At 47.9% G+C, this 15,661-nt stretch overlaps 1 protein-coding gene across 2 annotated transcripts in view; it reads right to left on the reverse strand.

Moving 5' to 3' along the window:
• Positions 1–1,110: 1,110 nt before the first annotated feature.
• mmd2a (monocyte to macrophage differentiation-associated 2a) overlaps positions 1,111–15,661 on the reverse strand; it is a 168,960-nt gene continuing 154,409 nt past the window's right edge. The window contains exons 6-7 of one of the 2 annotated variants that reach the window (XM_038821047.1): positions 15,193–15,262; positions 1,111–2,497 (exon numbers count right to left, since the gene is read on the reverse strand). In XM_038821047.1, coding sequence (XP_038676975.1) covers positions 2,294–2,497; positions 15,193–15,262 — 274 coding nt within the window. In that variant the 3' untranslated portion in view covers positions 1,111–2,293. The remainder of the gene's footprint in view (positions 2,498–15,192; positions 15,263–15,661) is intronic. The other variant, XM_038821048.1, reaches the window with a different exon arrangement.

Consider the following 15,661-nt stretch of genomic DNA (forward strand, 5'->3'; position numbering starts at 1 on the left):
CAATTTCGCATGACCAATCCACCTAACCTGCACATCTTTGGACTTTGGATCTTAAGAAGTTTAAGATTTACCTCAAGATATCTCTGAAAAGAGCATTTGTTCACACACAGAGAGAAACATTCGGATTTTACAGTCAGCGTTCAATATGTGAGCAGTTACCCTCCCATCGCAAGCAAGAGTGACAGTCACCCATATTTAAACTAGAAAGAGGTGTTTAAATGTTTTTGGGAAATGACTTTAATAATGTATTTCTACACCTGAATGAGCAAGAGTTTGCGACTGGGATATTTCTCCTTTCAAGGGCAATTGCTGTCTGCAAGTTTCTTTAACTCAGCCATTTTTTATGTGCGGAAATGTAATTGTGCCACTTTTCAGTCCACTGTGGATATTTCTTAAATACGACAGAATTCATAAAAAAGCTCTATATAAAATTTACAGAAAAGTATCGCCTTTTATACATGAAAGAAAGTAGGCAGGACTGCCCCGGGTGGAGTAGTTGTGTCAAGGCACTGCCTAACACTGAGCTGAATAAACTGGCAGGTCCATGGTTCGATCCCTGATATGTGCTGAGTTGGCTCAATCCATGGCTATATGGATGGGCCAAATGGCCTCAGTGTGCCTGGTGTAACAGTGGGGAAGTTTAAAAAATCCACTGTGCTTGTTTGCTGTCCACTGACTCCTGCAGATGTGGAGATTAAGGGGTTTCAATTGTAATGACCCCCCCCCCCCCCCCCCCCCCCCCCCCCCCCCCCCCAATAACTTGTTGACAATTGCTGCCTTGCTATGGAGAGTGGTCACATGGAGTGAGGTACTGGAAAGCTTCCTCAGAAAGACTTGGCACTCACAAGAGGCAAGAAAATAGGAAATAGAAAGGCATTAAAAAACTCTTGTGTTAAAGGCCCCATGGCCCACTGAAGTGCTGGGCTAATAATTCCCTGCGGCTATGATGTGCCGTGCTGGAACTAGGATCCCTAAAACCAACCTGAAATTGGACCTCAGATCTCATTTTACAAATACGAGCGAGCTATCTCTGGAGAAGCGAATACCCCTACCGGCCATCAACCACCCCCCCCCCCCCCCCCCCCCCCCCCCCAACCCCCAATTTCTCTCATGGATAGCAACTTTAAGGTAACCTGGAAAGTGAGGGCGTGGGGGCGATGGAGGAGATTGTGAGTAGGCAGAAACTTTCGGGAAAGGTCTAGGAGCTGGAAGAAGCAATGCTGCTCCACAGGAGGCTAAATTAAAAACAGGAATACTTATACTTTTTGGTGGTGGTTACTGACTAGGCCGCAGCAATCATACTAAAACCTGAGCGGAACAAGCCCGATGCCTGCACTGACTAATCTTGCGGAGGGTTCCTCAAAAAGGCATCAGGCCTCTCAATAGTTATTCAAGAGGCCTCAGACCGTCTCAAGGATGGGATGTCTGTAAATCATCCAAGGACAATACAGAATCAAATGTATTTTAGGAACCCTAGGGGCACAGAGCATTGCATTATCCTGGAGAATGAGTGCAATGAGGTCCAATTTCTACCCTGCCTTTGTCTATTCCTTGAGCAAAATGTGTTATAATTGCAGTTTATATCAATAATTATGGGCAAATATTCCAAAATCTGACAAGTTAAGACAACATAACAGGTATACAACTGTGCCAATTTCTGGCAGATCCAGTCCATTACCTGGTTCACAGGTGAATAAAGAACATCCTTGAAAACACAACCTTTACTTGTACTTTTCACAGAAAAATAATCTATTAAGGTATAACTGTGTCTGGCAAATATGCACAGCTAATAAGAATTCAAGTTTCTTTGAGAGAAATATGACTATAAAACTCCATGGTTAGTGGAAAATTATCGAGTAGCTATAAAAGCTAGTCCAGTCATAGAGGAATGCCATTGTGTGTCTGTTTGTGCGTTTGTGTGTCTATCCATCTGTATGTGTGTGTATGCCTGTGTTTGCATATCTGTTTGTCTCTGTGTGTTTGTGTCGGTGCATGTGTGTGTTTGAGTGTCCATGTGTGTTGTGTCATGTTTGTGTCTGTGTGCATGTGTTTGTATCTGTGTGCATATCTCCATCTGTATATCTGTGTTTGTGTCTGTGTTTAATACTGGCCTTTGAGTTGGCGATTCAGTGCTGAAAGACCTACAAAAGATCCTGGAATGTCTGGCTTTGATCTTCACACTTCCACATCATGGCCTGCAGAGATCCTCGTAATGTTCTCAAACCATTTTTGTTAGTGGTGTTCATTTTGTTTCTATCACTTTGTGCACTGCTTCTCGCAGATTGCAATCTGATCACTTGGAAGTCCTCATTTCCAGCATGGCTGGGTGGTACAGATACCTCCAGATGGCATAGTAGTGGATGCCTGCTCCAATGGCCACAAAGAGATGCCATATTGCGTGTGCGAAGGGAATCCGGCCATCGCTCTTGAAGAAAAGCATTCCCAGGCAGTAGAAGAAACCACCCACCAGCAATTCAAACAGTCCATCAGTGTTAGGCTGAGTCAAGAGAGCAAGAAAAAAACATTTATTTCAATAAAGCATTTGGCCAAGTAATCAATGCTGTAATTAAACTGTATGCGTCTTATTAACATCCTGAATAACTTAAAGATAATAAGATGGCTTAAACCTGTCATTAGCATATTGTCACCTTGGCAGTAATATAGGGGAATGCGGCAGTCAATTTGTGCACAGCAAGATCCCACAAGGAGCATCATGATAATGACCAGACCATCTGCTTTGGATTAGATGGGTGCACTGCCAGTAACTGAGACAATTGCTGATTTGGGAGCAAAAAAAGGACAACGGGTGAGATCTTCCGGCTGGTCACGCTGGCGGGATCTTCCGGTCCTGCCAATCAGGCACCCCCCTTCCGCGGGTTTCCCATCGGTGTGAAATGGATTCAATGGGAAATCCCATTGACAGCGGTGGGAGCAGAAGATCTTGCCGCCAGCCAATGGTGGGCCAGTTCCTGCCACCAAGAAATACGCCACGGAGAGGCCAGAACATCTTGCCCGAATACAAGTTGTTTTCAGTTGGTTTAATTTGAGCCTTCCTCCAGTGGTTTAACGTAATTATTATGTTTATTCTTTTATAGTTGGGGAACCGACAGAACTCAGATGGGAGCACTTTTACTTCTGAGTTAGAAGGTTGGGGATTTAATACCCACGCTAGACACAATCCAGACCAGGGGTCTGAACCTGCATTTCCAGAGTTGCATGTGGATCTTTAACATCATATGTCATCCCCCCTCACTGCCCCCCTAAACGTTTCCAAAAATCCTAAAAATGATTAAGTCAAGAAAAGTGAGAGGTGTATTTTTATTGTGCGGATAAAAGACTCATAGTTTTGCTGCAATTAACGGTTTCACATGATTATTTTAAGAAAAAAATATCATTGAGCCCTGAATACACCAGTTTGAATGGTAGAGATACACCATACTTACAGATTTGAGGGTTTTGTGATTGTCACCATTATTGTTTCTAATAAAACTGAGATGATAAATTGTTCCGAATGTGTTATTCAAAGTTTCACTTTCAGTCATGAGATTCAATAGCCAAAAGATTTATTTGAATTCTGCACCTCTTAAGTTAAACTTTGTTTTGAAGATGACATTATTGACAAAGTTATGAACACAAAATGTTTTTTAAAAAGTGAGAATCAAAATTCGGTCTATTTTAATTCCGATTTTTTAATTTCTACTGATACATTAATTCAATATTTTCATACGCAAACTGTGCATTCTACCAATGGCACTTGGCATTTTGCCAAGTTTTGGCTTTGAAATGCTGAAATCTGTCCAGTGTCTCCCAGTACATTTTGGGCGCAATCGTCCCAAAGGAGAGCAAAGTCCCCTAGTGAGCGCTCCCAGTGCCGAGAAACACGGGGAACGCGCGGTCAAGGCCGCACATAGCCCTGTTTTGTACAGTGGAGCGCACTATGGGAGAGTCCCCAGCCCCTCCCTAAAACACCCATACTGGGCAACCCCAGCCCGGTTGCACGGGCAAACAAATATAGCATGGCACTTTGGCAGTGCCAACCTGGCACCCTGGCAATGCCCATGCCAGCTGGCAATGCCCCTGAACACCTTGGCAGTGCCAGAATGGCACCTAGGTGGCACTGCCAGGGGGCACCAGCAGTGCTAGGACACCACCGTGACCAAAGGGTATGCAGCTAGGGGCCTCCAATCGCCTGGTAGAGCCCCACGGGTGCCGTTCCATCTGGTCCCTGTTTGTGGTGACCAGTGCTGAAGAGCACTCACCCGAGGTCTCTGAGGCAGAGGGGTTGAATCCCAAAGCTTCAGGTACTTCAGAATCTGCACATTAGAGTGAGGCTAACTACCTCACTCTAATATACATATTTGGCAAAAAGTGATCCCGCCTATTGTGGACATGATTCACATTGCAACGTCTTGCGAGGCGAGCCAGGTAGATCCTGGGAACGGGGTCTCCCGGCTTTGAACAGCCACACTGCGCTGTGACGATCTGCTTTTCAGGCGCAGCGTGGCCGTTGGATCACACCCTTTATTTTAGGCAATTTTATTTTTTGAAAAGTCTCTTCAGGAAAAAAAAATGGTTGCCATCCCCTCATCCTGGCTGAAAATCCTGGTGGAGCACTCAGGGAGTGCTATTTGGTCAGAGATGCCAGATGAGAAGTTAAACTGCCTGCCTGGAAGATGAAAACAAAGGTAGGGCAGCACACTAAGCATTGCGGTTAGCACAATTGCTTCACAGCTCCAGGGTCCCAGGTTCGATTCCCAGCTTGGGTCACTGTCTGTGCGGAGTCTGCACGTTCTCCCCGTGTGTGCGTGGGCTTCCTCCAGGTGCTCTGGTTTCCTCCCACAGTCCAAAGACGTGCAGGTTAGGTGGATTGGCCATGATAAATTGCCCTTAGTGTCCAAAATTGCCCGTGGGGTTGCTGGGTTATGGGGATAGGGTGGAGATGTGGATCTTGGGTAGGGTGCTCTTTCGAAGAGCCGGTGCGGACTCGATGGGCCAAATGGCCTCCTTCTGCACTGTAAAGTTCTATGTACCATGTCTGTGTCAAAAGATCCCTTTGCACTATTTGAAGAAGAGCCTTGGATTTCTCCCTGGTTTAACCAACCTCATTAAAACAGATTACCTGGTCATGGTCTCATTGCCGTTTATTCGAATTTGCTGTGCACAATTGGCTACTTCTTTACCTGCATTACAACTGTGGCCAGACTTTAAAAGTATTTTATTTGCTGTAAAGTGTTTTGGGACATGATGAAAGGTGCTGCATAAATGCGGGTATTGTTTTGTGATTCACAGGCTGATTCTCCAGTCAAGACATTACATAAAAGTGATATTTTTGGTCATTGAGAATTCTGATTATCATACCGTATGTCAAATGTAAGCTCAATTTTCTCCTGTACTTTTCTGACTGTATTTGTCAAACACAGAATAAACAGTGGTGAGGTTCACGGTTGTGGGGGTACCTTCACTCCAGTGAAACTTTGATTACTTTCAGAACAGTATGACCCAACCTCAATCCCTTAGCTGGCCATTCAGTGCATTGCTGTGTGTGGAAGCTTGCTGTGGTGCCAAAATGGCTGCTATGTTTACCTATATAACAGCGATTACCCGTCTGAAGTAATTCCTTGGCTGTGAGGTTCTTTAGGATGGCTTAAGTTCATGAAAGATGCTATAGAAATGCAAGACTTTGGATCTCCGGTGAAGTCATGCAAGAGCAAGATGCACAAAAGGTGGCTCCTGGCAAGGTCCTTGTTTTTGATCCCTTTTACCCAGTTTATAGGGGGGTTTTGATGACCAAATACTCAACATGGGTTTAGAGAAATGTTCCTCGACGGAGTCACGCTGAAAGCGTCAACAAACAAGCCAAACATAAGACATAACATAAAAAACATAAAAGGAATGGACAGAGCTCACCGAGAGGTCTGGCAGAAGCCAAGGCCGAATGAGCCATCGCTGGCGGTGATTATTCATTTTCATAACTACCCACAGAAGGAGCGGGTCATGGATTGGACAAAGAGGATCCAGAATATCGATTGGGATGGGCTCACGGTGTGGATTTACCAGGACATTAAGACTGAGCTGGTGGGCGGCACGGTAACACAGTGGTTAGCACTGTTGCTTCGCAGCCCCAGGGTCTAGGGTTCGATTGCCACTTGGGTCACTGTGGGGAGTCTACACGTTCGCTATCTATCTGCGTGGGTTTGCTCCGGGTGCTCACGTTTCCTCCCACAAGTTCCGAAAGACATGGGCGCGATTCTCCACTGCCCACGACGGGTCGGAGAATAGCGGGCGGGCGTCCCCGACATTTTCCACGCCCTCCCGCTATTCTGCCCCCCCCCCCCCCACGGCCGCCCCACGACATGAATCGCTGCTCGCCGTTTTTTACGGCGAACAGCGATTCTCCCCAGGCCGATGGGCCGAGTTCCCAGGCCTTTACGGCCGTTTCTACGGCAGCAAACACACCTGCTTGCTGCCGTCGTAAAAACGGCCACAACATGCCCGTTCTGGGCATCCAGGGCCCCGATTGGCACGGCCGTACCACGGCTGTGCCAAGGGGGGCATGGGCCCGCGATCGGTGCCCACCGATCACGGGCAGTGTGTCTGTAACGGACGCGCTCCTTCTCCCTCCGCTGACCCACAGGATCAGTCCGCGGGGCGGCCGAGGGAGATGACGGCCCCGCGCATGCGCGGGTTGGAGCCGTCCAATCCGCGCATGCGCGGCTGACGTCATCGTGCGCGTCAGCGACGGTCACTAAGGCCGCGATGCCGTGCTTCACGGGGCCCCGCTGCTAGCCCCGCCCGGGAGGGGAGAATCGGGTCCCGGGAGGGGGCACGGAGGCTGCCGTGAAACACGGCCAGTTTCACGGCAGCCTTTACGACTCGCCGCATTTGCGGAGAATCGCGCCCAAGCTGTTAAGTGAACTGGACATTCTGAATTCTCTCTCTGTGTACCCGCACAGACGGCGGAATGTGATGACTAGGGGATTTTCACAGTAACTTCATTGCAGTGTTAATGTAAGCCTACTTGTGACCCTAATAAAGATTATTCTTAAGAAGGGAGCGGCCTTTAACAGGGAAAAGGCTGTTTTCTACAGCAAGGGCGTGTGATTTGGGGCGGTGTACCTGGCAAGGTTGCAGGTCACCATGGACTTGAAAGATGATTTTTTGATATGCCGGAGCTGCTTTAGGATGGCTTAAGTTCATGAAAGATGCTATAGAAATGCAAGACTTTGGATCTCCGGTGAAGTCATGCAAGAGCAAGATGCACAAAAGGTGGCTCCTGGCAAGGTCCTTGTTTTTGATCCCTTTTACCCAGTTTATAGGGGGATTTTGATGACCAAATTCGCAATGTGGGTTTAGAGAAATGTTTCTTGACGGAGGCACGCTGAAAGCGTCAACAAACAAGCCAAACATAAGACCAAAAAATACCTCAATAAAATGTCTATTGAAAAAAAACGGGTTGGAGGTGGGAAGGTTTCGGAGATATACAGGCAATTGTTAGAGTGGGAAGGGGCTCCTATCAGAGAGGGGAAGAGGAAGTGGGAAGAGGAGCTAGGAGGGGAGCTGGAAACTGGACTGTGGGAAAAAGACTTGAAAAGGGTAAATGCATCCTCGTCCTTTGCTAGACTTAGCTTGATTCAGTTCAAGGTAGTCCACGGGGCCCACATAACGGTAGCCCGGCCAACCATGTTCATATGTTTTGGGCTTGTCCGAAACTGAGGGAATTTGCGGATGTTATGTCAGAAGTCATATGGGCAGCACGGTAGCATAGTGGTTAGCACAATTGCTTCACAGCTCCAGGGTCCCAGGTTCGATTCCCGGCTTGGGTCACTGTCTGTGCGGAGTCTGCACGTTTTCCCCGTGTGTGCGTGGGTTTCTGGAGGTGCTCCGGTTTCCTCCCACAGTCCAAAGATGTGCGGGTTAGGTGGATTGGCCATGCTAAATTGCCCTTAGTGTCCAAAATTGCCCTTAGTATTGGGTGGGGTTACTGGGTTATGGGGATAGGGTGGGGGTGTGGGCTTGGATAGGGTGCTCTTTCCAAGAGCTGGTGCAGACTCGATGGGCCGAATGGCCTCCTTCTGCACCGTAACCTCTATGAAGTCCTGGAAGATAGGGTAACTCCGAGTCCAGAATTGGCAATATTTGGGGTGTCAGAGGATCTGGGGGCAATGGGGGGGAGGGAGGCCTACATCCTGGTGGCCCGGAGACGGTTCTTGCTGAGATGGAGGGATTCGGAGCTCCCAAAGTCAGGAGTGTGGGTCAGCGATATGGTAGGGTTTCTCAGTCTGGAGAAAATCAAGTTCGCTCTGAGAGGATCAATACAGGGATTCGCCCGGAGTTGGCAGCCGTTCATCGATTTCTTCAACAAAAACTAAACGTCAGCAGTAAGGGGGGAAAAGGAAGAGGTGGTGGGGAGGAAAACAGGAGGCATGTAATGTTAAATAAGGACAGGGAATTTAGCATACGGGTAATTGGGGATAGGGCGGGAGTAGTAGGGGACGTGGTTTATTGTTTGTTGTTATTTTAGGGGGTATTTAGTGCGTCGACCTGCGCGGTTTTAGAAATGTCAACATGTTAAATTGTGAAAATTACAGATGCTTCAATAAAATATTTTCTAAAAATAAACAAAAAAGAAAGAAGCCAAACACTTAGAAAGCTCAGGAAGGTAGCCCATTGAAGGAAGGTGAAGGAGAGAATATGGCCCCTCACCCATTACTTTGAACGTGTTGGCTGTATAATGGCGAAGTTTTGCAGACAAATGGATCGGCAGTTTGAGTGGCAGGGCAAGGAGATCAAAGAATCCTTTAAGGCCATTGTCGAGGAAGCTTTGGGCCTGATTTAGGAGCAGTTGGTGAAGACCTCGAAGGTGGTTAAAGTGCAGGGTGACACATTGAAAGGGGTGGAGGAGGCCATGTCACAGCATGAGGATCAACTTGCCTTGTTGGAGGCTGAGTTGCTGATGATGGCAGATAGCAACAGAGGCTTCAAGGCTGAAGATAGAGGATCTGGAGAACAGATCAAGGTGGTTAAACCTCCAGTTGGAGGGCTTCCAGAGGGATTGGAGGGCTTGAAACCGACCCAGTACTTTTCAGAGATGTTTTCTCAGATGGTAGGAGGGGATGAGGTGTTCTCCCCTCCAGGAATGGACAGAGCTCACCGAGAGGTCTGGCAGAAGCCAAGGCCGAATGAGCCATCGCAGGCGGTGATTATTCATTTTCATAACTACCCACAGAAGGAGCGGGTCATGGATTGGACAAAGAGGATCCAGAATATCGATTGGGATGGGCTCACGGTGTGGATTTATCAGGACATTAAGACTGAGCTGGTGGGCGGCACGATAACACAGTGGTTAGCACTGTTGCTTCGCAGCCCCGGGGTCTAGGGTTCGATTGCCACTTGGGTCACTGTGGGGAGTCTACACGTTCGCTATCTATCTGCGTGGGTTTGCTCCGGGTGCTCAGGTTTCCTCCCACAAGTTCCAAAAGACGTGGGCGCGATTCTCCGCTGCCCACGACGGGTCGGAGAATAGCGGGAGGGCGTCCCCGACATTTTTCACGCCCTCCCGCTATTCTGCCCCCCCCCCCCCCCCCCCCCCCCCACGGCCGCCCCACGACATGAATCGCTGCTCGCCGTTTTTTACGGCGAACAGCGATTCTCCCCAGGCCGATGGGCCGAGTTCCCAGGCCTTTACGGCCGTTTCTACGGCAGCAAACACACCTGCTTGCTGCCGTCGTAAAAACGGCCACAACATGCCCGTTCTGGGCATCCAGGGCCCCGATGCCAAGGGGGGCATGGGCCCGCGATCGGTGCCCTCCGATCACGGGCAGTGTGTCCGTAACGGACGCGCTCTTTCTCCCTCCGCCGCCCCGCAGGATCAGTCCACGGGGCGGCCGAGGGAGATGACGGCCCCGCGCATGCGCGGGTTGGAGCCGTCCAATCCGCGCATGCGCGGCTGACGTCATCGTGCGCGTCAGCCGGCGTGACGCTTGGCGCGTGGACTTAGCGACGGTCGCTAAGGCCGCGATGCCGTGCTTCACGGGGCCCCGCTGCTAGCCCCGCCCAGGAGGGAGAATCGGGTCCCGGGAGGGGGCGCGGAGGCTGCCGTGAAACACGGCCAGTTTCACGGCAGCCGTTACGACTCGCCGCATTTGCGGAGAATCGCGCCCAAGCTGTTAAGTGAACTGGACATTCTGAATTCTCTCTCTGTGTACCCGCACAGACGGCGGAATGTGGTGACTAGGGGATTTTCACAGTAACTTCATTGCAGTGTTAATGTAAGCCTACTTGTGACCCTAATAAAGATTATTCTTAAGAAGGGAGCGGCCTTTAACAGGGAAAAGGCTGTTTTCTACAGCAAGGGCGTGTGATTTGGGGCGGTGTACCTGGCGAGGTTGCAGGTCACCATGGACTTGAAAGATGATTTTTTTGATATGCCGGAGCTGTCTGGACTGTTCTCCAGCTTCCAGAGAGTGGTCTCTTTTCTGTAGGGTCTCTGGGGTTTTCTTTCCTTAGCGGCCTCTGGGGGGGTACTTTTAGTTAGGGAGTCTCTGAGGGTGGTTCCTTTAGTTAGGGAGTCTCTGAGGGTGGTCAGAGAACGTCTACTAGGGGATTTTTACAGTAACTTCATTGCAGTGGTAATGTAAGCCTACTTGTGACACTAATAAAGATTATTATTATATGTGTTTGTATGCTGGGTGTATTTGGTCTTGTTTAGAGGGGGTGTTTTAATAAAAACAAGGGGATGGGTGTGTGGGTTTTGGAGGGGAAAGAGGCTGGTTAATGATAAGTGGGGTGGGCATGTTGTTCGGGTGTTTGGGATAGAAGGGGTGGGGTTGGATGTTGGTTTTGAGGCATATTGGAAGGGGTTCTTCGCTGGCGACCATTTTGCTAGCGATGGGGAGAGGGGAAGCTAGTGAACGGGAGTGGAGGTGGGGGGGGGGGGGGGGGGAGTGCTGTCTGTTGGGCCTGATGGGGTGGGATACAATGGGCCTAGCTATTTGTTCGTATGGTGGAGGGATGGGGGGGGATATGGTGCCAGGTAGTTTGTGGGACTGGAAGGAGGGGACAGTAGATTATGGCGGAGGGGAGGGGAGTGCTAAAGTCTTTTCTTTGTCCCATCTTAGGGATGGGGCTAGGGGCCATCTTAGGTGGACCTGGGGATCCGGGAATTAGGGTAGGAACATTAAACCATGATGGCTCATTCGAGGGGGAGGAGGGTGAGAAACGTTTGGGGGCCATTGTGGTGTTCTTGCAGGAGACTCACCTGTGGTTGCGGGATCAGACCAAGTTGCGGAAGGTTTGTGTGAGTCAGGTTTTTCATTCCGGGTTTGATAGTAGGTCAAGTGGGGTGGCGATTTTGGTTTTCAAGAGGGTTTGTTTCCAGGCAGGGACGGTGGGGGCCGATCAGGGTGATCATTATGTGATGGCTACAGGAATTCTGAGAGGGAAGGCAGTTTTGTTGATGAATGTGTACACCCCAAATTGGAATGATGTTAGCTGCCATTCCCCAGGTGGATATCCACCAGCTGATTTTAGGAGGGGATTTTAACTGTGTTTTAGCTCCAAGGTTAGATCGCTCCAGGCCAAAGTCGCTGTCTCATTCTGTGATGGCAATGGTGTTGGCGGCATTTATTGAGGAGATGGGATCCGTGAAGATTTGGGTTCGTGAACTCAAGGGCAGAGGGGGGCTAAGGAGTTTTTGTTTTTATCGATGGTGCAGAAGGTATGCTCAAGGATCAACTCCTTTATTATGAGTAAGACTTTGCTCCCTGGGGTAAAAAGTGCAGAATGTTTGACGGTGGCCATTTTAGACCATGTGCCATATTGGGTGTATTTGAAGCTGGAGGTGGTTCAGGTGCAGCATACGGGGTAGAGGTTGGTTGTGGGTTTGTTGATTGACTTCAGGTTTTGTGCTAAGTTTTCTTTGGCCATAAGGGACTATGTGGCATGGAACAAGAATGGGATGGTCTCTGCCTCCACGTTGTGGGAGGGGTTAAAGGTGGTGATTAGGGGGGGACGTCATTTTGACTCATCTGGATAGGGAGGCTTGGTAGGAGAGCCAGGAGCTGGTGAATGAGATTCTTGTTGTGGTAGAGAGAATGCAAGTGATCCCATGCCAGAGCTTTGGGCATGCAGGAAGAAGCTGCAAATGCAGTTTGACCTGTTGTCCATGGATAAATGGGATGGTGCACGAGTATGTGGAGAACAAATCTGTTGGACTTTTACCTGGTGTTGTAAGACTTCTTACACTGCCCACCCCAATCCAACACCGACATCTCCACATCATGACTTCTAAAGAAGGATTAGGACTCTAGAGTGTGGATCGTACTGGCCAATTTCTCTGCTTAATGTGGATGCAAAACTTCTACCTAAGATTTTAGCATTAAGTTTGGAGCCATGTCTCCCAGAAGTTGTAGGGAAGGATCAGACGGGCTTTATGAAGGGCAAGAAGCTGTCTAATGTGAGGCGGATACTCAATGTGTTCTTGCACCGGCGGTGGGGCCAGAGCTGGAGACAATTGTGTCTTTGGACACAGAAAACGCCTGTGACAGGGTTGTGTGGTGATACCTGTTTATGGTTCTGGAGAAATTTGGGTTTGGCCCTGTGCTTGTGTCGTGGGTGCGGCTGTTATATGAGGCACTGTCTGCTAATGTGTGGACTAACACCTTGAGTTCAGGGACCTTTAGGTTGTACAGGGGGATGAGGCAGGGTTGTCCTATGTGTCCATTGTTGCTCACGTTGGCGATTGAGCCATTGGCAATTGCCTTGAGGGCCTTAGACAAATGGAGAGGGATTGTGAATGGGGGAGGGGGGGGGGGGGGTAATAGGGCATAGGGTGTCTTTGTATGATGACAATCTCTTGTTGTATGTAATATCCTGGGGCAGGGATGGGTACTTTATGAGGATATTGGAGAGGTTTGGCTGAATTCTGGGATATAAGTTGAATGTTGGGAAGTGTGAGTACTTTGTAAGTGGCCCCTTGAGGGGGGCATCTGAGGTGATGGGGCTACATTTTCATTGTGCTAGGACAACCTTCCGCTGTCTGGGGGTCCAGGTGGCGTGGGATTGGGGGTGGCCTTGCAAGTTGAACTTCACTAATTTGGCGAGTAGGGTGAGGGGGGATTTGCAGAGATGGGACAGCCTTTCATTGTCTCTGGCAAGCGATTAAGATTAATATACTGCCCTGATTCATATTGTTGTTTTAGTGCTTTATGGTCTTCCTGGGGGCTGGAGCGGCTTTATTTGGGTGGGATAATCTCTTCTGATTCGGAGGGGGGTCTTACAGAGGAAAGTCAGGCTGGGTGGTTGGCGCTGCCAAACCTGGGCGGAGAAGGTGCTAGTTTGGTTCGGGTGGTTTTCTGGGTACAAATGGAACTGGGGTCAGATAAGGGGTCAAGTCTGGAGGAGCTGGCGTCCGCTTCCATGGCCGTTTGATCCAGCTAAGTATTCATCAAATCCGATGGTCATTTCCACGTTAAAGGTATGGCGGCAGCTCCGCTGGCATTGGGGGGTGAGGTGGACCCCTATTTGTGGGAATCATTCGTCCAACTGGGGAAACTGGATGCCATGTTTGGGGGGTGGAAAGATAAGGGGCTGGAGAGGGTAAAGGACTTATTTTTGGAGGGGCAACACACACACACACACTCAGATACACATGCACACATATGTACATAGCATTTGGATACACACATGTGTATATAACACTCGGATACACACACACACGTGTATATAACACTCGGATACACACAGACATATGTATGTAACACTCAGATATATACACACACAGACAGACATATATATGTAAATAACACGGATGCGTACACACACACATATATATGTATTTCACACTCGGATACACACACAAATGTATGGAACACTCGGAGATATACATGCACACACACACACACACACACATATATGTAAATAACACATGAATGCGTACACACATATATATGTATATAACACTCGGATACACACACATATATGTATATAACACTCAGATACACACACACATTTATGTATATAACACTCGGATACATACACGCACTCACACACATGTAGATAACACTCGGATACACACACAAACATATGTGTATAACTCTCGGACACACACACACTCATACACATATATATAACACTCGGATACATACACAGATATATATATAACACTCGGATACACACACACACACCCCCACATACACACACATACACACACATGTATATAACACTCTGATACATGCACATATACAACACTTGGATACACACACATATATGTATATAACACTCAGATATACACACACATATGTATTTAAAACTCGGATACACACACTTATATAACACTTGGATACACATATACCACACACATATATGTATATAACACTCAGATATACATACACAACACTCGGATAAACCCACACACACATATAACACTCCGACACACACACACCACTCAGACACACAATTGCACACACAACATTCAGACTCACACTCTAATACACATACAACACTCCAATGCTCCTACGCACATATATAACACTCGGAAACGCATACACGTACCCACAACACTGTGATATATCCACACACACACAGAATTGTTATGATGGAGAAAGAGGCCATTTGGCCTATCATGTCTGCACCGGCACTCCAAATGAGCAACTCACCTAGAGCCATTCCCCCACCCTCTCCCTGCAATCCTGCACATTCTTTCTTATGAAATAAGTTTAATTCCCTTTTGAATGCTTCAACTACACTCTCAGGCAGTGCATTCCAGACCTTAACCACTGGGAGAAAACATTGTTCCTCATATCTCATTTGTTTCTTTTACTAATTACTTTAAATCTACACCTTCTCATTCTCGATCCTTACACCAATGGGAACAGTTTCTCCATATCTACTCTGTCCAGATCCCTCATGATTTTTAATACCCCCATCAAATCTCTCAGTTTTCTTTTTTTTTCGAAGGGTATCTGTCCCAACTTCTCCAATCTATCTTCATACCTGAAGTTCCTGATCCCTGGAACCATTCTCGTCAATCTTTTCTGCACTCTCTGATGCCCTCACATCCTTCCTTAAGTGTGGTACCCAGAACTGACATAATATTCCAGCTGAGACCAAATTAGTGACTTCTACAAGCTCAACATAACCCCCTAGCTTTTCTAACACTCAGACACACACACCACACACACAAAGCAACCTTACCATTGAGAGAATGACGAGTGCAGGAAAGATGCCCATAACCATGTAGCAGATCAATTCCACAATTTTATACCTGCAAGAGGAAACATCAGAGGGTATGGGGAGTCAGAGAGAAGAGCAAAGAGTATAACCTGGAGAACGAGTTTGTTACTATAATCATGTCCGTCATGGGCAAAATTAAATACTGACTATGTCGTCCACAGAAGGGCTAATGGCTAATTGGAGGTATCAATATATAAAGATCAATTGGGCACTAATTGTATTCAGTTGGGGATACTCAATAAAAGAGAGCACTAAAGGTAACATAGGACCTGTCAAAGGAAATTATGTGGGGAAAAAAATCAGACTCTGAGCAATTTGATAGAATTAAACAAGACACTTTTTACCTCAAATGTTCTAATGAGGGTCTTGAGGAACAGCATGTGGCAGATTAAGGACCAGAGAATGATGGATCATGATACACGTGATAGAA

This window comes from Scyliorhinus canicula, chromosome 15 (genome assembly GCF_902713615.1).
Source record: "Scyliorhinus canicula chromosome 15, sScyCan1.1, whole genome shotgun sequence".
NCBI classification, from domain to species: Eukaryota; Metazoa; Chordata; class Chondrichthyes; order Carcharhiniformes; family Scyliorhinidae; genus Scyliorhinus; species Scyliorhinus canicula.